The 20,023-nt window shown below is 49.4% G+C and overlaps 3 protein-coding genes across 21 annotated transcripts in view; 1 reads left to right on the top strand and 2 right to left on the bottom strand.

Annotated features, from left to right (window-relative positions):
- Positions 1–20,023, top strand: part of LOC125948872 (casein kinase I) — a 78,571-nt gene that overhangs the window by 12,126 nt on the left and 46,422 nt on the right. For 12 of the 19 annotated variants that reach the window (XM_049675376.1, XM_049675378.1, XM_049675385.1 and 9 more), the window contains exon 3: positions 18,055–18,260. In XM_049675376.1, the coding sequence (XP_049531333.1) occupies positions 18,055–18,260 (206 nt within the window). Of the gene's footprint in view, positions 1–8,945; positions 9,304–9,338; positions 10,840–15,040; positions 15,426–18,054; positions 18,261–20,023 lie in introns of those variants that run through there. The other 7 variants (XM_049675390.1, XM_049675392.1, XM_049675389.1 and 4 more) reach the window with 7 other exon arrangements.
- On the bottom strand, positions 18,357–19,757 carry LOC125948895 (uncharacterized). Its single transcript, XM_049675429.1, has 2 exons — positions 19,642–19,757; positions 18,357–19,579 (listed from the first exon to the last, which is right to left on the bottom strand). Exons 1-2 carry the CDS (start codon positions 19,684–19,686, stop codon positions 18,407–18,409), a joined length of 1,218 nt encoding a protein of 405 aa, XP_049531386.1. The 5' UTR covers positions 19,687–19,757; the 3' UTR covers positions 18,357–18,406.
- LOC125948902 (uncharacterized) overlaps positions 19,875–20,023 on the bottom strand; it is a 1,638-nt gene continuing 1,489 nt past the window's right edge. Inside the window, exon 3 of the mRNA XM_049675438.1 lies at positions 19,875–20,023. This exon is cut by the window's right edge and continues 216 nt beyond it. Coding sequence (XP_049531395.1) covers positions 19,970–20,023 — 54 coding nt within the window. The 3' untranslated portion in view covers positions 19,875–19,969.

Genomic DNA, 20,023 nt, shown 5'->3' with positions numbered 1-20,023 from the left:
TGAATTCCCTTCCCATCACCAATCCTCTTCCTGCTAACTCGTTGTTCGGCCATTCGCTACTCTTCTCGCGCTCACCATCTAATCCTCCGGGCCCTCCGTAATGCCAAACCTTGGCCGTAATGATGGTTCCGTACCCGACCAGAGAGACTGCTGACGTGATTTCCTCGACTCGTTTCGACGCATTTTCGCGAATCACATCGGTGCTCTCCCGCTTCCGGATCGTGATCCCGACTATCCGGACCATTTCTTTTGGAGTGTTTGTAGCAATTATTCGCGTAATGTTTTCGCTCTTTTGCTGGTGGCTGGCTTGTGGTGCGTGCGTGGTTTTTGCTAGCGGAACGTCTCCAGACACTACTCACTCCAGAGCTGTTGTGTTGGCGCGGGGTGTCTTGACAAATTAGGGAGCTCCAATCCCGAACAAACTCCCAAATAATGAGTCATTCCCTACCCTAGAACAACCAGAGGAGTACGTTCGCGCGAGATGGTTCAACAAACTCCGTGTACCCCCTTTGCGAATTGATGTTCTTTGCTTTCTGGCTGATGGAGTAACAGCAGTACCACAGTTCCTGCAGTCTTTCATCTTTGTTGCCGTGTCCGAGATGTCCGGGTTCTGTTGGCGGACAGAACAAACACTCCAACACACACACACACACACACAGTCTATGTTGGCCACTCGTCTCGGAGCAAATGTACATCAGAAGCGAAAAGGAGGTACAAGAAGCTGAAGATGGAATTGCCTGGATGGTGAATGTGCGAATCTCGCAAGAAGAGAATGGGAGAAAGATCAGAGAAACACCAGGGAGCGAAAGAGGTTCGGAGCATTCCGCTAGGACCGGGATCTAAAACTCGTTCCCTCGCTTGATGAAGGGTGAATTCGAGACTTCAGATGTTCTCTGCCTCTCTGCCTCTCTGTCTCTCTCTCTCTCTCTCTCTCTCTCTCTCTCTCTCTCTCTCTCTCTCTCTCTCTCTCTCTCTCTCTCTCTCTCTCTCTCTCTCTCTCTCTCTCTCTCTCTCTCTCTGGCTTGCTGTCTGTGACGGTTGGCGGCGAGTTGGCGCTAACCGTCTGCCAGGTCTGTTGCAGCAGCTTCCCTTCTTCGCAAGTTCCGTAATGTGACACTCTTAATGCTGCTCCACTCTTTCTCTCTCTCTCTCTCTCTCTCTCTCTCTGTCGCGCTTCCTTCACCCCTTATGACTTCTTTCAACTTTTGTGCGCCACCGCCACACATTCCCGGACAAGATTGGCCGGCATTAGCACACCCCACCACCACCTGGAGCAGGAGCAGCAGCCGGTCTGCAACAGCGAACAGGTTGTGGTGTGTCTACTGCTAGTAATGTGCCACTCCTCACCCCCTTCCTTTTCCCTTTCCACGTGTCATTTAGCACCATTTGCCCGCATTCCTCCTGCGGGAGACCAAACCGACAAAGCACCACCACCGAACCGCCGCAGTGAGCTGCTGCTGCTGCTGGTGGGACACTGGCATGCCCACTTCCTGGTGCAATCTCTCCGACGAAGCTCTAGCCGTCGCCACCGGATCCGGTTCTTGCAACTTCTTGCTTGCGGTTTAGTGTGTGGCGCGAGAGTTGTTGACCTCCTTAGCGCTGCTGCTGCTGCTGCTGCTGCCGCTTCTTCATCTTCATCTGCTGCGTTCTTGGTGCGAGGTGGGACCACCGACCACCGTGGCGTGATGATGGGGGCTGGGCGCGAGCGATATGTGCGTGACGTGCGATTACCGGTGAAATGTGTCAATTCGTTGGCACAATTGGCACCACCCTACCTTAGCCTGCCCGCCCGCCCTCTTGCTGGAATGTTTGATGGGCTAACTGTTGAGCCGGGGTCATTATCAGGTTCTTCGTGCTTCCTTCTCCTGACGATGGACGGATCACAGTCTGGAATGTTTAGATGCTAGACATGTTAGCGACGCTACTGATGGTTCATCTTGTTTGAGCACTCGTAGGAGCTCATGGAGGAATTCGGTAGCTTTTAATTACTCTAATCTTTCGAGGTCACCACATGGGTCCTATCGTTTGGTGGCCTTCAGAACACCAGAGCGTGAATCTCAAGAACACTAGAAGAACACTAAGTTTATTGTTCCGGAGCGTTCGTTAAAATAATTATGTTCCCGAGCAGCACTTTAGCAGCGAGTTCTTCACATTCACTGCATATCCTGGGCGTTCGAGAACCTTTCAGAGCAGGAGACCGTGCGCGTACCGTGGATTAATCTTTTCTTTGCTTTTAGCGGCTCCCTTGTAACGGTAACGGTTTCACTTTGTTACCTCCGTTTTCGCGTAATACCACGTTCGTTACTTTTGTGACCCTGGGTACCGCACCAGCCGTACACCCTTCCATGATCCATATGGCGCTCCACCGGATTTGTTTTTTAGTGGTTGTGCCAACTGCAACGCGCACTACCAAGGGCGGCGTGTTCCTCATGGAGCATTTGGCATCTGGTGGTGGTGGCATGATGGCTGCTGCTGTACGCTTAGTCGCTTACTGTCGTGGGGATTCGCGAAAGGAGAGAACCGTACGGTTCGCCATTCGCAAGCTAGCTCGCTTTGCGGCCATTTTAGGTTTGGTCTTTTTGGGCCCTGGCCTGGCCTCTGGGAAAGATATCAAAAGAGAGAGAGACGAAGAGAGACAGAGAGAAAGAGAGCGAGGCATGCAAACATGGGCATACATTTTGGGCCAGATGCCGCCAGAGGAGATTGGCATCGTTGTTGTGCGTCGCGCTGAATGCAAAATGTGTGCTCCAGCAGCGCGTTTCAGCAATAACTTCATTTCCATGTTCTTGCTCTTCGGGGCTTCTGTGCGCTTTGTTGTCGTTGGCGGTGGTGGTGGTGGTGGTTTGGACCTGGCGGTGGTTCGGGGCACAAAAACCACCCTACACACGTATGTACGTGTGGCAGAACAGAGAATACTGAGCCACCACAATCTGTTGCAATGGAAGCACTCGTTCTCGATGGTTTGTGAAATCCAAAGCGCACTAGTTTCTTAAATCAAAACCTCGAAAACGGGGTGACCAAGAACGTCCCAATGTGCACACCCCCCCCCACCGGGCGTTAGTACCAGATCAGTGGCTCTTATCTGTATAGGAAGAGGCTCTACCCGGTAGCTTCCTGATGATTTGTTGTGAAAGCCATTACACACACACAAACACCATTCATGACCAAGGTTAACAATACAATGGCTACCATATTTCTTATAAACATTTCACAAGTATATTTAACACACTTGAAACGCGGGGAAGGTAAGGTGTTTAATGTTGATCCAGGTGTGCACAACAACTACACAACATGATGACAAGTTGGTGATAAGGAACATCGCAACTCCTCACCTCGTAATCACGACGAGACGCAATGAGGCGCGACGATTAGTTACGGTTTAACCTGACCCCCCCATCCACTTTGGCACATGGCTTTCTTGGAGTTCAATTCCGCGGGTTCTTCGAATGTTCGTATCGTGGTTTTTCCCGTGTGCATTCCACCTCTCCGGACACCCCGCCCTGGCGAATGTTGACAAACGAAAATATTGACAAAAAGCGCGAGGTGTCTTTACCTTGCTTTCTCACGACCAGCAGCGACGGCGACCCCGTGGAGGCCGCCATCGTCGACTAGAGGGCGTAAGCCCGGTCCCCGGTGCCTTCCCCTTGGCGCGCTGCAAATAGTGATAACGTATCAGTTGTAATCCTTTGGCAAACAGTTCCATTCAAGATTTACTTTACTGTACGGGGGCTATCGCTTCCACTAGTCTTCCCGGTTGGAGGTAGGCGGTCTGGTATGTATGTTTGCATCGAGCAGAAGATATAGCAGGGTGGGGGTAACCTTCTATTGGGTCTCGGTGGGATGGTGAGAAAATATTGATCGAGCTTTTGGTGTTTGTTAAATTTAGAATTCATTTCACGATTATGCAACATACTTTATGATATTCTGCTGAAAGGGCGGGTCGGTGGGATGGAATCACTATTGCCGCTTTTGTAGCAGAAGCAGTAGCAGTAGCGAGTGCGTGCACAACACAACACGGCGGTCGAGTTTGTTAAGGTTGACCTTCTGTTCATTTTTATAAAATCGGTTGGTCGAGCAAAGTTAGACTCTGCAGAGCTGAAACCAGACCGGGCGGGGTATCATCGTTATCATTTTCGTTTTTAACTGATGCCACATAGCATAGCAGTGGGGACGGAGAGAGTGCTGACGTGTGATGATGATGATGATGGTGATGATGATGTAACGTACCTCCTACAGTCCATTAAAATTATCGCTTCATTACCACCGTCACTTGCTATCTGCTTCGTTCGTTTCTTTCTTCGTGTGCGCGAACGTCATTCTGTTGACTTCTGGTGCCGTTTAGCTGCGCTAGTGCTTTTTGCGGCGCGTCTAGTCTAGTCTGTAGCTGGCGGTTTCTACTTGAGTTCAGATAAATGTTTCCATCGTAAAACATCCAGTTCTTCTAAGTCGAGAAAGTTGGATGGCAGAAATTCGGATGTTTCTTTTATATTTTATTTTAGAATAAATATAGAAGAACCATGCCGGGTTTTGGTAGCTGCGGAGGAAGCGAAAACAGTGGCGGCAAAGATTAATGACCGAGCATTCGCTTTATTTATCGTCGCTGGCTTTTTCCTGTAGTCGCTTTTTCTCTCGCTCACTCTCCGTTGATTGCGAAAATAATAATCTCTTTCTTTTCGTTCTTTTTCGTTTTAGGTAAGTTTACCGTCCGCACTGGAGCATATTGAGGTTGAGTAAGGAAGCGCGATGCTTCGCTGGAGGGATTTGCTTTATCGTCCCTGAGCCATTTCTTCGACAGTAATCGTCGGCCATATGTCTTGGTATCATCGAGGTTTTTAAGCTTCTTCATGGTTGTCTTTTAAAAAGGAATTTTCGCATTAATTTTTAGTTCAAATATTTCGGCTGATTTTGGATTAATTTTAGAAGAAGGACTAAAGTACAGGACACTAGTGTAGCGTGATTCGTGTTGTAAAACATCGTTTGTCGATTATGAACCGATAATATTTAACTGTAAATGACGTACAACATATTCTTCGTCCCCGTGCACGAGCGCTGTGCCTCTCGTCCTTCCTCTGGAATTTCTATTTTTCGAACTCGTTATTTGCTTTCCATTTTGTCCCTTCTCCCTTCTGCTACCAGCCAGCCAAAGCTGCAATGGTGGTGCTAAACTATGTACGATGCGGTATGGTGATGGAAAAAGAGAGAAGAGGAAATGAACGAGAAGAAGGGTTGTCTAAACGCAACGTAACAAAATTGCAATCATCGGAAAGGAAGGGGTAGCATAAGGGAGGAGGGTGGATTTCACCTGGGAGGTACCCTTCGTCCTCTTCCCTTCCTCCTCTTCAGCAACATCGATCTTACGCCACGCTCTAGCCTCCAACTACATAGATCACGAATTGGAGGGCACCGAGAGCGCACCGTTGTTCCGTTAAGTTCCACTTCCGTCCGCAGCATACCACCTCCCCTTTGGAACCGCCCCCCCCCCCCCTTTTTCCTTTCCCCTAGACGAATGGCCCATTTCGTGTCGAAGGCTATTGCAAAAGAGGGCGGTGCAGAGCGCATTTTCCACCGCCAACGGGCCGGAGCATGGCGCGACAGTGTGTGTGTGTCGCTGTGTGTGTATGTGTAGTTGTTGGAGGAGGGCAGTGGCAGTGGTACGGAAAAGGGATCGAATGTTCGATCGATTTTTTCATCGGCTTCTGCTTCTTCCTGCTGTTTTGGAATTCCCACAGCACAGACGACCTCCCTCCCAGAGCCCATTGGTGGCACACGAGGTCGTGAATAGGAGGAGGCTTCGACTTTTCCGATCGCTGTATCATCTACACACACCCACGTAAATATACACGAGGGCATCACAGATAATCAAATTGATGTTCCATTTTCGTCCCGAACGACGCTCTCACGTAGGACGGAAGAGAGTCCTCGGCGAAGGAGGCATCTGGGTGGGGAATGCAAAAAGTAAAAGCTCCCGATAATTGCTAGAAACCGGATTGAAACGAGATTACGGACACCATCGGTTTGGATGCCGCACCGGATGGTATTTGGATGCAAAAGTCCCCAGGAACTGCATCAGGGCAATATCTTTGGTGTTGAGCTGACCTTGAGAAAAGCTCCTTAAAATTATGCCCGCGGCAACACAAACACACACACGTAAACAACAGTAATCTCGTTGCTAGTTTCCAGCTACTTCAGCTACCGGACACAGAATTACGCCCAAAATCTGGGCACCTCTTCCTGTTGTACCCATTAGCCTGATTAGATGGAACGGCCCGAGGCACCAGCGGCGACGTTGGTGTGTGCATTCTGCTGCACTTCCGGTTCATGTTTTATGGTGGACCCTCTGGATGCGATCGATGAAATTGATAAAATATTCTCTTAGGTGTGGTGGGGCTAGCCGTCAAGGTGGCGTCATTGGGGATACAAACCACCCGACCACCGCACCATTTGACGCCGATGTCGATGCCGATGTTGTTCGGTCGTGCTGTCATCGTGCTCTGACCCTGACTTTGACAGCTGGCGGGGCTTTTGAAGTAGCTTCTCGCTTGCCATGCCAGGCCAGGTCATGCATTTAACGGTTGCAGTCCCGGTTTCAAGTTTACCGGATGGTCATTTGTATGCTGAAAGACATTCCTAGAGTGTGCAGCATTTGTAGCAGGTGCTAACAAACCTTTTGTTTCTGTCGATGAAGAGGTGGTTCAAGGTGCTAACGTTGATAGCGACATGCCTGAGTTAGCACATAAAATTAAATATAGATTTAATACTTTTAATTGTAATATCATGTTAAACTAGTAGACTACTACTAGCCACGAGTTGGCTGCTAGTCATATCTATCCATTTTTGTTTAATTTTATGATAGTTTATGGATCCATGGATACTTATAGTGAATACATGGAAAACATTCCAAATGAAAAGCTATGTATGTTATAAAGAGTTCAGTTATTTTTTTATTATACATTCGCGGCTTCGGCATACTCAATTTATCATTATGACCTTTGACCACCAAAGTTTGGAAATATGTTTAGTACATGGTAATCTCTAAAACATTGATCGATCATTGTTGAACACTTGTGCGTCTCTGCCACCGATAAATATCAATATCCGAGCTGTTTGTGCTAGCGCTAATCCCCCTGCTATCGATCGATTCCGTTTCACGCAATCGACTTTTCAGAGATTGTATCTTGGCACACGCACCCCACACTCACTAATGAGCGATCGAATCACGGTGTGTTTGGCGTTCCGTGTGGTCTCAAATGGTGCCTCCAGATCGATATGATCCCACCGTACAAAATGCCGCGCCGTGCTCGATGAACTCTCTCTCTCTCTCTCTTTCTCTCACTAGAACTTTTTCGTTTGTTCTGTAAGCAGGTCAGGTCACTCCCCAAACACCGTACACATATAATCCGGTCAGTACAGGCGAAAGGAAGATTAATTATGTGGAACAGCACACGAATGACCTGTGGTGTAGGTATCAGAATTGAGCTGATGAGAGAGTCTAAAGCGCTCGTGACCTCAAACAGTAGCTTCGTCTCTGAGTAGCCGGTTTCCACTTCTTAGTAGCTACTAAAGCTTCCAGAGTGATACAGGGATGGCATAACATCCGTTGACGACGAGGATGATTGACGTCTAGTGAGCCTCTCTCGCTCTCCTTCTCGCTCGAGGAGCATGTTTGCCGCAGAAAGTGCGCTTCTTCAAATTAGTGTCGCTTTCCTCCTCCTCCTCCACTTCCACTTAAAGCCCACACCAAGCTCGTATGACGCAGACACACGGCGTGCTGTTGTTGTTTTTGCTGTTGCGCTCGCTGTCTACTGATAAGCGGCGCGTACCGCAAGCGGCGGAGGTCGTCCTCCTCGTGATCAATCGCGAACCGCACTGATTTACGCAAATTCTTTGCCTCCAGTTCTTCCAGTGTGTTGCATTATTCAATTGTCTATCCTCGAGCAAGCACCAGAAACACACGCAGTTCCTCTGTAAGCCGGTACTGGACATGTCAAACGTCAGACCGTCCACCTTTCCGCGACTTACGGGGCCATCCATTCGTGTGATTCATTCCGTGGCATCACGCGGCTTGTGATGGTATGGCGGTGGTGGTCGCTCTATAATCCCCCTGGACCCCACGAGTGGCGTACGTTCGCTGCTGCCCCCCCGCGGGGAACGCAGCATAGGCTGATAGTAGGACGTGGAATGTGGGAAGGGGGAAGGGCTTCTAGGTGCGCCACTGAGCGAAATCAAGCGAATCGTCCACGAGTCTACTACTACTACCACCGACAGCACCGTAGTAGAGCGGGGCCGGAGAATGAACCACCAACCGTTCATCCATCATCGGATGGAAATTAGATTAGAACGATTGCGCGCCCCGTCGGTGTGAGGAAGGGTGGTCGGCGGGAGACGGGACGGGAATAGGGGACGTCATCCACCGAAGGAAGCGCTCTCGCGCCAATCGCCAATCGAATGCTTTTAGCGGTCAGATCACACTCCAACCCGGTCGGTGGTCCATGGAGGAACAGCAAACAGGAGGAGGGGACGGGGGGGGGGGGGGGGGAATGTGCGCGCGCGTGCTGCTCGTCGCCATCGTCGTCGTCGTCGTCGTCCACTCGCTCGCTCGTTCGCTTGTGTGTTGTCCAGCGAAACCGAAATCGCTAAAACGGCTTCTCAGCTCCACGACACACCAACCAACGACCAAGACGCGATTGCTACGGCACCGGCACGATTCGCTCGCTTGCTCGCTCTCCCTCTCTCTCTCTCTTTCTCTTTTTCATTCTCTCTTTCTGTCTCTCTCGAGCGCTGTTCTTCTGGACCGCTCCCCAACTCGCGCAAGGGTGGGACTGCGGTGCCCACGGGATTCATTTCCATCATTTGGTTGTTTGAGCGGCGGGAGGGTTCGGCCGCTGCCAACCCCACACAACACCGGTCACACCATCATCGTGGCAGCAACAATTCGATTTGAAACTCATTGGGTGTGTTAGGTCCGTCCCCTCCACGACCAGGGGAGGGCTAGTGTGTGTCCGAGAGCGTGTAGTTGTTGGACTCGATGCTCCTCGAAGGTGGCGCGCTTGTGCCGGTCAGTCGATCGTTGACATTTAGCGAACGCGAACGCGCGCGCCCGACCGACCGACCGACCTGAGAATCCCTTCTGGCTTTGGGTTTTAGCGGTTGTCAAGCGAAGTGAATTCACGCCTTTCACGGCAACTCGCGCTTTAGCTGTCCCACCTTCCACCGTCGCCCTCGCTATGTCGTAGTGCCTGTGGTGTTCTGGAGGCTGTCGCGTCTCTTGGTTGTGCGTTGGTTGGAAAAGTAGTGCGTCTTTAGGTAGTGGGTAAATGTGATCGTGGTGAAATGCGAGGAGGTTGTTGGAATGGCAGATGGTTTAACGATTGTCTTGCAGCTGCCATGTGCTTGTGTGTGTGTGTGATGATGTTCTAGAGATCTCGGATTTGCTTCTGCAAACCGATTTCCTTCCCCCCCGCTGGTCGATCAATCGCTACTGCTGGAGTGCTCGTTCGTTGTCCGGTTGTGTGCACGATTTGTGATCGTAACCGCGATCGTGTGCACTAGGTGGTGGTGTGCGTTCCGGTGTTCGTCCGGAAAATTCCGCCTCCGGAAAAGTGTGTCAACCAGGGAGAGGGAGTGTGTGTGTGTGTGTGTGTGTGGGCGTACTTGAGCCTCGCGTTTCGATGATAATTATCCGGTGGAAAATGGGATGACAAAAACGAACGAATGAAAATGAGTTTCCCGGAAAAGTGTGCTCGATCTCGAGTGCCGCCCACTACGCCCCTTCCAGGGCTCTGTCGTGTTTTAGTAGTACGGGTGGGTGTGGTGGGTGGCGGTGGAGACAGGCGTGCACTCAGGTGGGGGTGATGCTTTCAGTGATTGAATTTGAAAATGGGCTCGCCGGTCGCTGTTGGCTAGCAGCTTATTAGGTTGATTGGTGCTTTAATTTAATTAAAATTGGAAATCAAAAGAGTGGCCCGCGTCGCTACCACCCCCAGGCAGGTGAACCGGGAGCCAGAACTCTTACAAGTGCGCTCTCTACTCTCTTCAACATCACTCCTTATTTCCTTTTTTTTGTTTTTGGTGACCATTTTGCTAGGATTCTCTCATGTACCGTGATGATGATGATGATGGTGTCGATTCGATAGCATTTCGAGTCTCTCACATCGGTTACAGTCTCGTATCAATCACGGCGCAGCACGGTTCCTAATGATAACGATTTCAGGCCGCGGGCCCTGGTGGCCGTTCACGGTTATCTTGTGCTACCACCGGCCATTGTGTTCGACCGTGTAGTGATTTGAGAAAGAGAGCGGAAGGAAAGGTGTGTGCTCTGTTGCTGGCCGCTGCCACGCTGTGTTGTGGCGAAAATCTCATTAAGTGGACGCGCGAGATTGAAGTGTTTCGATTAGAAGACAACATTGTGCTCTCCCGATAAGGACGAGGGGGAACGCGTGTACTCCGATGGAGTGGTGCATGGTTCGTTGCTGGTTGCTCGAGGTTTTGAGTCATTTGAGCCGCGGTTCGCATTACGTTGAACGCTGAAAGTGCATTCGTGGCGTTGCGGTGGCAATAGTCTAGTGTGCAAGAGATTGATCTGTCTCTGGATTATAATATATTCGATCCTACAAAAAAAAACAACAACAACACCAACAGAAAGTGTGCCAGATGAAACACCGGCGTTTCGAATGTCTAGAGCAAATGTAACGGCAGAAGTCCGTGGCTGTTGAATTGTCTTCTTGTTCTCTATATCTCTCTATCTGTCTCTCTCTCTCTGATCCCGGTTTCGGGAGGGGGTTTGGCACCAATGTTATGCATACCGTTGAACTTTCGTCCCAAGAAGATCACTCACTGCAGGTATGGTCGCTGAGCTGGCACGGCGTGAATGAGTGTGTTTGTGTGCGTGTTTCTGGTTTAATAGCGCACAACTTCACTTGCAACACTTAATGTCCTGCCATAGTGCATCGCTGCACATGATGCGCATCTTTTAGCACAAGCCTAGCACAAGCCTAGCACAGTATTGATTGCATTGCAGAATCGGCACAGCATTTTGTTACTAAAGTCTCATTTCTGAATAACCTTCCCCGTTTTGCACATCAGCCTCCACACTTCTCTTGGTTAGGTCTCAGTATTAAATATTAAACAGATTAAATTTTTCCTTAAAGTCGTGTTTTGTATAGCATAAATCCTAGACCGACACCAAAAAAAAAAAGTTCTAGGAATCGGTCTATTCTGGTCTGTCAATTTCGATAGCTTCTGTCAAATAAATCATTCCAACTTACAGCTTGGAACTACAACAAGTTGTATCTACACATTTTCTAACCGAAGTGCAAAATTAGAAATTTGGTTTTCTTTTTAACAAAAAAAACATCTCATTTCCGTTGGGTTATGCTGACCTTGAGATTCCCATGTATATTCAATTGTTTATCAAAATTCCCTAACGTGATTCTCATGATTCACCTAGATTGAATATTGGGCTATTAAATTCACACTGCGTGCAGTTTAGCTACCATATGCTCTAGTGGACGGCTTATCCATCTAGAGTTGTGATGGATTTTCACGTGCGAGACCCCAACAAAATGCACGAAAGATGAACCCCTTGGGAAAACAAACACTTTCGTTACACTTGTTGTGCGCTGGTAGGCCCTTGCACTGCTCCATGCCACACTTTTGTGACTTTTGTTTTCCTTTAATTTTGGTGGTGGCCTCGCTATGCGTTTCGTCGCGGTTTTGGTTCCCTTTTGTTTTTTTTTGCTGTCGCCGTGGACGCCTCCGTTTTTTTGTGGTTTGTCACGGCCCGGTGACCGTGAAGGAAATGTGAACCACCAGAAAGCTTTCACTAACACCAAACGGTCGGCCACGCTTTCTTCGATTAGTTCACGATGCACCACCGCTACCTAGCAACCAACGTGGTTTGTCGATTTCAGTTGTTGTATTTTCACTCTGAATGTAGTTTGCAGTGTGTAAAACGGTTTTTTTTCTTCATTATTAAAACCCATTTGCTTTCTGGTGGACACAACACAGCAACATTAGGTTGTGTGTGCTTAAAGCGTAAGAGAGCGAAAGTTTCCGGATATTTGGAGGGGGTGTCGGCACCCCCTCGACATGGAAAAGTCCACAAGAATGTAACAAATGGCTGGCCCCGATGAGCACGTAATAAATCCATAAACTTGGTAATGAAACAACGACCACCTCCCTCACGCATCTCGATTCGCTTTGGAAGTTCACTGTCCGCAATATCGGTTTTGCTCGTTTCTTGATATTAACAACATTATCTTTTATGATAATGTAAAGCCTCATTTTGGATTCGTGGCTTGAGTTTTGCAAACTTCAAATCCAATTTGAAACAATTTCTAGTCTCGTTTCTAGGCTGCTGCTGCATCATTTGACATGTTTGGATGCTCGGCAGGACGACAAGGGCGCGTGCTCGTAATCCAATAAGAAGGTGCATGCCCGCACTTCGGTGCTTCGGTGCTACAAAAACAATCTGTGAACGGACTAAAAACACGCGCGGCTGCGATGGACTTAATAAAATCCAAGAAAATAAAATTGAATGTTGAGGGCTGTGGGGGTGAGAATGACCGAGAAGCGCGATGGCGATGCGTCGATGGGTGAATATTTTTATGCCGTGGTTTGGAAGGGAAGCCAGAGTATAGTAATAAACACACCACCACGTCCCATTGCAGCAGATGGTAGTGACCGTAAATCGACGCACACACACTGGACGCGCGAAAACGATTAGCAGCAATGGAGCTGCAGCCAGCAGTACATAGTTTGTGTTACAATCGTGCACCAACTGCTGCTACTGCAGCTCACTCAATCCGCTTAAGAGTGTGAGATTGTGTTTAATATGGCAAAACAAAACCAACCAAGCGAGACCAATCCCCGTCAACAGTCGCCGTCATGTGACTCGCATTTTGCTGGTGGAAAACTTGTCCACTAATGCAGTGATGATTAGGGAGGGAATTAAAACGACCGATTAAAACTCATAATTTATGCTTCATTTTTTTTAATTGCACGCATGAGATGAAACATATAAAGCGAATTCTTTCCAGATGTTGTCTGGGTCATTTCTTGTAAACTTGAAAGGAGCGAAGCTGCTGCTGGCGGAGAGTTACATTTCTCCTGGTTCAGAATTAGCTCTGGCTACGATTGGCTTATCATCGATCGGACTGATAGGAGTGCTGACACAAGGAGTGCATGTTCTTGATGATCCTGGCAGCTTTGCTCCCACTTATCATTATCAAGCACGTGTACACAAACACACAGATACACACAGTACTCCTGCCTCCTCGCTTGCAATGTCGCAGTGGAGCAGCTCGCACGTGTTAGGGCCCATCTCACAACACACAACGCGACAAAGCGAGCACGCAGCGCATTCTGGGCCTCCCCAAAAGTCCCGTTCCGATTCGTTCGGCCTGTCTGCCCGTTACCTTCGTCAACGTGGCGTGAGTCCCGTGTCAAAGACACTCACGTCAGCTTTCGCTCAGCTTCAGGCGTACGGCGGTATTGTATCACGTGGTCGAGCCACCACGTGCTGGCGTACTGTGGCCTCCGCGATCCGCGACCTAAGCGGATTTTAATCAGAGAGAGAGAGAGAGAGAACGAGAGAGGCAGAGGGAGAAAGACAATGAGAATTGGTTCGTGTAGGTAGCTGTATCATCAGCCATCAGGTAATGTTGTGGCCTAGATGGTTGGAGCATAGAAGGACACTTTTCTGCATCCTGGCATTAGTTCCCTGCAACCAGCCACAGCGACTGAAGGTGGTCCCACCGTCTTGGTCTGTGCTCGTGGGTTTAGATCTTTGTTTAAAGTGTGCAAGATGAGAGTGTAATTGGGAAAGCTTCAACGCTGGTGTTCGTGGTGCGTGAGTGAGTGTTGTTCACGAGTAAGGATTTCCCCCGGTGCAGCAACTTCGTCAGTGTGTTGCGTCTATTACGGGATCCTGCAATTGCTCGGCTACATTCCAAATGACAACGAAGGAACGTTTGGTGAAACGGTTACTTAAAAGTGTCTTCTTTCGCGATTAGTCGCGCGTTTTTCGCGATTAGTCGCGCGTTTTTGTTGTTTCGTTTTGTTCATTCGAATTGCACGTTACCCCTTTTCCAACGCTTTTTTGCATGGCCTCTTGGTAGAGAATTAGGACGACCGATTGCTTCGAATGCGTATTAAAGTGATGAGTGGCTGCTGTTGCTGCAGCTGCACTTCACGCCGCTTATCGCACCGAACCAATCATCACTCTTTTCAACGCCTTCACGTTTGCGTTAAAAAAAAGAAGAAATAAACAAACGCCATGGTCGTCGGGCCGCGAAAACAATTTCAAGTAACGCAATCCTGGCCCGGGCGTGTGAATGTACCCGTTATCTGTGGCCATAAAGTGCGCGGCTGGCGGGAGACGCGTCTTAAGACCGCGAGATTTCTTAACGACCTCGCAACTGAAACTGAAAGCTCGCGAAACAAACAAACGCCCCCCCCCCCCTCAAACGCTGCCACTGAATGCGGTCGGTCGTTTGGTTTGGCCAACCTAGATTTTCCTTTCGGTCGGGCTCCCCCGGACAGTACCATCTCTCGCGCATGGCTGCCGATGAGTAGGTGCGCACCCACGATTTTCCTCATTTGTTGCTTTCAATTTTCCTTCTACTGTCGGTATAGGCCAACCACCAGGTGTAGTAGGAGTTGGCTATTGGGTCACCTGTGCGCCGAAACAATTGCAAGTGTTTTTCGTAGACCCTCTGATGCACGGCGCCCCGGTTGCCAGGTTGCACTGTGTTGCATTGTCTCAACAAGTGCACGCACGTCATTAATTGGTGGATGCGCCGGATTTGTTTCTTTTACTCGAAGAGCTCGAACGAAGGGGAGCTACAAATTTGCGATTAAACTAAGCGAATGCGAGAAACAGTACGATGGGCGCCAAATCTTGGATTAAGTTACTTTTGCTTTCCTGTACGTCTGCATTTAATGCAGCTTTCGCCTTCGTTTATCACGCGACCGGGCAGACGTCACAAGCTATCTTTCTCTCTCTTCTCATCCACACCCACCGTTCATCATCCCCTTACAGCGCATCATGCACGATACCACGATAAAGCTCATTTGTGGCAGCCGGAAAGTGATGTTTTATGTTCGAGACACCTAGTGTAGACCCGTAGTGTGGTGTGTGTGTGTAGTGTGGCGTCTGTGGTGTGCACCCGTGTGCAGACCATGGATTCGCTGCTTTAGGCGCTGCTTTAGCTTTCCTGGTTTGGTGAAACCGTTTTCGTACCAGTTTCCGTTTGTGCATGGACGCGCACCCTTTTAGCATCATCAAACACACAAGGCTTTAACACATTTCACGCTGTGCACCGAAGAACCACCTTTCATCCTCTGTGAAGCGGTAGCTGCGGAACGCAGTCACGTAGTGAACAACATTCCGTGACTCGCGGCGACAGAATGCGGCTTTACATTTGGTAATTCGGTTACGTAGGTTAAGCTTTAGTTCATTAAGAACCTTTGAACACAATGTCTGATTGTGCGTGGTTTGGAAGCTGTACAGCCGCAACTTCTCATTCGCTTGTTTTGCTTAATCCTAGTAAATGATTTTCCATTTTTAGTCAACACAACGTGCGTCGTCAGCATTACAGCAGAACGGCAGTTCGCTGGGCGGAAACCGAGTCCCTTGGGAATGATGATTGGAAAATTAAATTCCATTCGATCTCAAAAGTTCTTACGATCTTAAGCTCTCTCTGTCTCTCCGTCTTCCTCTTGACTTTCGAGTGAAGAAGTCAGACTCCCAGTGTGAGTTAGTCAGTCAGTTGGTATTGCTAAACGGCAAAGTGCCCATTACGCTCGTAGCTTTATGCGACCCTGCCGAAGGAAGAACCCTTTGGCCGATTAGGAAAATCAATTTCCTCCTGAAAAACAACAAAGCAGCAACAGTAGTAACCACGCAGCACAACCACATCAACCATGCGGTTAATGGCGTGGTGGTGATGGTGGTGGAGAGGTCGCAGTCCAGGAGACCGAAACTCCCGAGATTACCCTCTGAATAGGGTGTAAGGGTTTGGTTAATTGATTTCCCTTACAAAACCGCTTTCCACTCGCTTTTGTCCTTTCCTTCTCGATTCGCGTTTGGTAGCTGCTCCAGAATAATTTCATTCGATTGGTCCTCACGAGCAGCACTCGATCCCCCGGGTGTCGATAGCAGCTTACCATCTCCCTTTCGTCTCATGAAACTTCTCGTGACAAGTTCGACGCCCCCTCCACCGGCCATCGCGTGTGGTACAAATTGATTTGTTTTTCTTTTCCCCCGGAGCTGGAAAAGGCACCGTGGGTTGCGCCGTGAGGCCACTTTGCTGGACATTCTTTGCGTCGCCTTCCGATCGGAGGAAAATCGGAAAAGCTTTTCCCTTCCTCCCCAATAATTCCTTATTGCCGGTCGCGCAAAGAACTGGGCACAGCAGAATGTGGTGGGTGCTGCTCCAATTCCGTTCGTTCCCAAGTTTCTTTCTTTTTTCTCTTCGCTCCGTTGCGTGAAGCTTCCGAGTCCTTGGAGGCACTTTTGCTGCTCCAGCTGGGCATGACCTCGATAAAGTCCTTTTTTTCTTTGCGTTTTTGTTGTTGTTGTTGCTCGATATGGAGTGTCTGTTGTCTGTGGCATGACCTCCCCTCCTACTCCCACCCTGGAAGGTATGTGTGTCGCTTCCGGTGACGCACTTCCCTAGCCCTAACCACCGAATGGGAAATTTAGGACTTTCCCAATTAAGGTTTTCCATTTCCCCAGGCCCAGTAAAAGGTTGGTTGGGCGGTTGAAGCAATGGTGTTATGACCTCCTCCCGGTGGGGGGCTTAACCTCAAAAAAACACAGTCAGTGGGCCCGAGCCCTTATTCTGTTTGCGTCGTCCCTCTTCGGCTGTCAAGCTCCCTGGTGTTGCTGAAGCTTCGTCCTTTTTCCCCTGGTCGTCTCCACATGTTTTTTCAACTTAATTTGTTCGGTGTAAACCCAACAACCTCGCACGCACAGCGGGGTCGTGCGGCGTGAAAAGGGACGACACAGTGTGAAGGTGTCCCTGGAAAACCACCAAAGGTCGGGGGCGTCGTCGGGGTGGTGACCTTAATCGACGTACGCCGGCAGATCCTCCGCGCCTCGTGTGTTGTCTACCTTTTGTGGTGCCCTCGACCGATTAGATCTTTATATTTTTATCATCACAAAACACTAGCCAGCCTGCCTGCCTGCTACCCATCGAGTCAGCTAGTCAAACTGGCCACAACCCAACAATGGTGCGTCACGGTACGCCCAGCACACACACTCCAGTGGTCGAAAGCTTCCTCATCGATTCCTTCTCGATAGTTCCGGTTTATAGAGAGAGAGAGAGAGAGAGACAGGGAGAGAGGAAGGAAGCATCGCGCTTATCAGCGATCGTGATTGTGCGTGTATTTGTTATCTTGTACCTTCGTCAATATCAAGTCAGAGCCTGACAGCGAAGGCAATCGCCACCGAACATTCGATGCTTTCTCGTTGTCGATTCGACCTTCACACACTAGACCTCTTCTCTAGTTGTTGTTGCTCTATACTATAAATAACCGACCTCCAAGTGTGGTATAAGGCGTAGATTTAACTGCGTGACAGTAATTAACCCCCAGGGCCCCCTGTAATCGTCGATCATCAACTAATTGCTGCGTGTGTGTTCCATTCACGGTGAAAACTATTTTTCATAAATCCTTCTAGAAAGCGCGACACGTCACGAGAAATGGACCAGCGATTCGGACGAATGTTGGTTTAACATGTATACGTGCATAAATCCTACGAATGCTTAAAACCAACTCTTAAACCAACCTTGTTTTGCTGCATGCCCTAGCAGAACACTTGGCGCTTTCATTCTCCAGCAAGAGCTTTATCCGATTAAAATCAGAAAAAGAAGAAAAAAAAACTTTCCAGCGACGGGTGACTATCACCTCTTCATCATCGTCGTCTGGTGTGCTGCTCTGTTCTGTTCTGTTCATTTTTTTGCGTTTCAAAAGCAGGAAAACTAATTTCATAACAAATTGTCTTATGCACCTTATCTCACTTCTCTCGCTTCTCTTTTCTCTTCTTCTCAGCGGAGTTCCCGGTGCTGGAGCATCCGGCACGGCTGGTGGTGGCGGCGGCGGCGGCGCAGGCGGTGGGGGCGGTGGTGCACGAGGCGGCAGCAGCATGTATTCCGCCCGCCACTCGGTCAGTTCCTCTTCCGGGGTCCTGATGGTGGGCCCCAACTTCCGCGTCGGCAAAAAGATCGGCTGTGGCAACTTTGGCGAACTCAGGCTCGGTAAGTTTCGCCTCGCGGCGTTCTTCTCTTCTACTTCTACCAAGTTTACGGATAAAAAAGCGAGAAAACTTGATGAGCGCGCACTCACCGAGTGGATAAGCTTTGCCAATGTTGTTCCGAATTTATTATCATGGTGGCGCAACTTTCTACAGCTGGGCTAGCTGACAGAATGCAATCTTGGAGCTAACCTGGGCCGTCACTAGGCCGATCTCGAGTCCCACCTCGCTGGCACAGAGCGCCACGTCCGTCTGTAGACTGGACAGGGCGGCATACAGTTTACCACCCTCGATGGTCACACTGACGGGGAGGAAGAGTAGCGACTGGGGAAAGTTACCGATCGCCCGGACGTAGCACTGACGACGGAGTGCGTTCCGGGTGCCAGTACCACCGCTAGAGGCATCTGCCGCGTTAAAATTGGCACCATTGCAGGTCGTTAGATTGCCGAGAAAGTCCGAAGCACCCCGATCAGCAGCCAGAATGTCTCCGGCAATCCGACCACCGATGTCGGATAGTTGGCGCCATTTCCTATTCACACAGTCCGTTCCCTTCCCAACGACACGCCGACCAATGCTGGTGGGTGAGAGATCTGAACCAACGCATTGCTGGACGCGCGCGCTGGAATCGTTGAAGCTGGCGATGACCTGCTCGAACCCTTGGGCTCCCTGGTCGACGATGGATTGTATTCCGCCCTCGATCACCGATCGACCGTGTTCGAGCGTCTCGTTAAGCCCTTTAAGCCCCGCTGCAGTGAACAAGCCCTTGAAGGTGTTACTGTAGGCGTCCGAAAGAGACTGCACTATGCTGTCCATTGCGTCCAGCGGAAGGGTTTGGAACTGAGTCACCAGCTTTTGGAAGGCCTGCGTATAGTTGTCCGGTATCATGGGGAGGAAGGTGGAGAAGTTGGACGGTACAGTTTGATCGGCGCCGCCACTGCTTCCGCTGGCAATGTTTAACGAAACGTTGGAAAGGTTGTTGGGCAGATGGAACACCTGGTTGCCGATGGCAATATAGGAACCATTTACGGGATTGTTGGCTGCCAGTCCCGCCAGCACTGGCTTCGACTCGATGTTCCAGATATCTCGACGACGACGACGACGATTCACATTGATCCCGAGACCATTGACGTTCGTTCCGTAGTCCGTAAGGGCGGTATCGGTGTTGATCCGATTACCTAGCGCAAGCGTAACGTTCGATTGTTGGGTTGGCGTTGTCGCAGAAGTGGCCGATGTCACCGAAGGTTGGTTTATGGTGCGGGGTGGTTGTGGATTCCAAGGTGTTGTAAACAAAAAGGCGTCCACATACCACGGTATAGTGCCGATCTGCAAAAAACATTTCGAATGAGAATCATGCCTCATCTCCAAAGCCTGATCCTACCACTTACCGCAGCGATCAACAGTGCCAAGATGACGCTAACCGATCTGTTCATTTTGAGCGATCCGTTCGTAGAACTTGAATTTCTTCTTTGGTTAACGTCTTTTATATGTAGGGCCTCTCCGCGATACACACAGCACAGTTGTACAAATGTTCAGATGTTGGTATACAGTAACCTTGTGCAACGGTTGGGATCGAAGGCTCTTTATCTTTTATTTGCTGTTTTGATAATTGATTGTCAATGCCACCAAAACAAACGCTCTCTGAATGGGTAGATGCAAGTAATGACAGCACGTTTTTGTGTCTTATTGTAATTGGAGACAACTTTTTATGGTAAGCTATGAGTTGTTTACTGTTGCAACTGTTTGATTGGTAACTAGAACCTTCGGATT

Source organism: Anopheles darlingi, chromosome 2 (genome assembly GCF_943734745.1).
Source record: "Anopheles darlingi chromosome 2, idAnoDarlMG_H_01, whole genome shotgun sequence".
NCBI classification, from domain to species: domain Eukaryota; kingdom Metazoa; phylum Arthropoda; class Insecta; order Diptera; family Culicidae; genus Anopheles; species Anopheles darlingi.
Note: the sequence above shows the minus strand (reverse complement) of the source record. Positions and strands in the feature narration are given on the sequence as shown.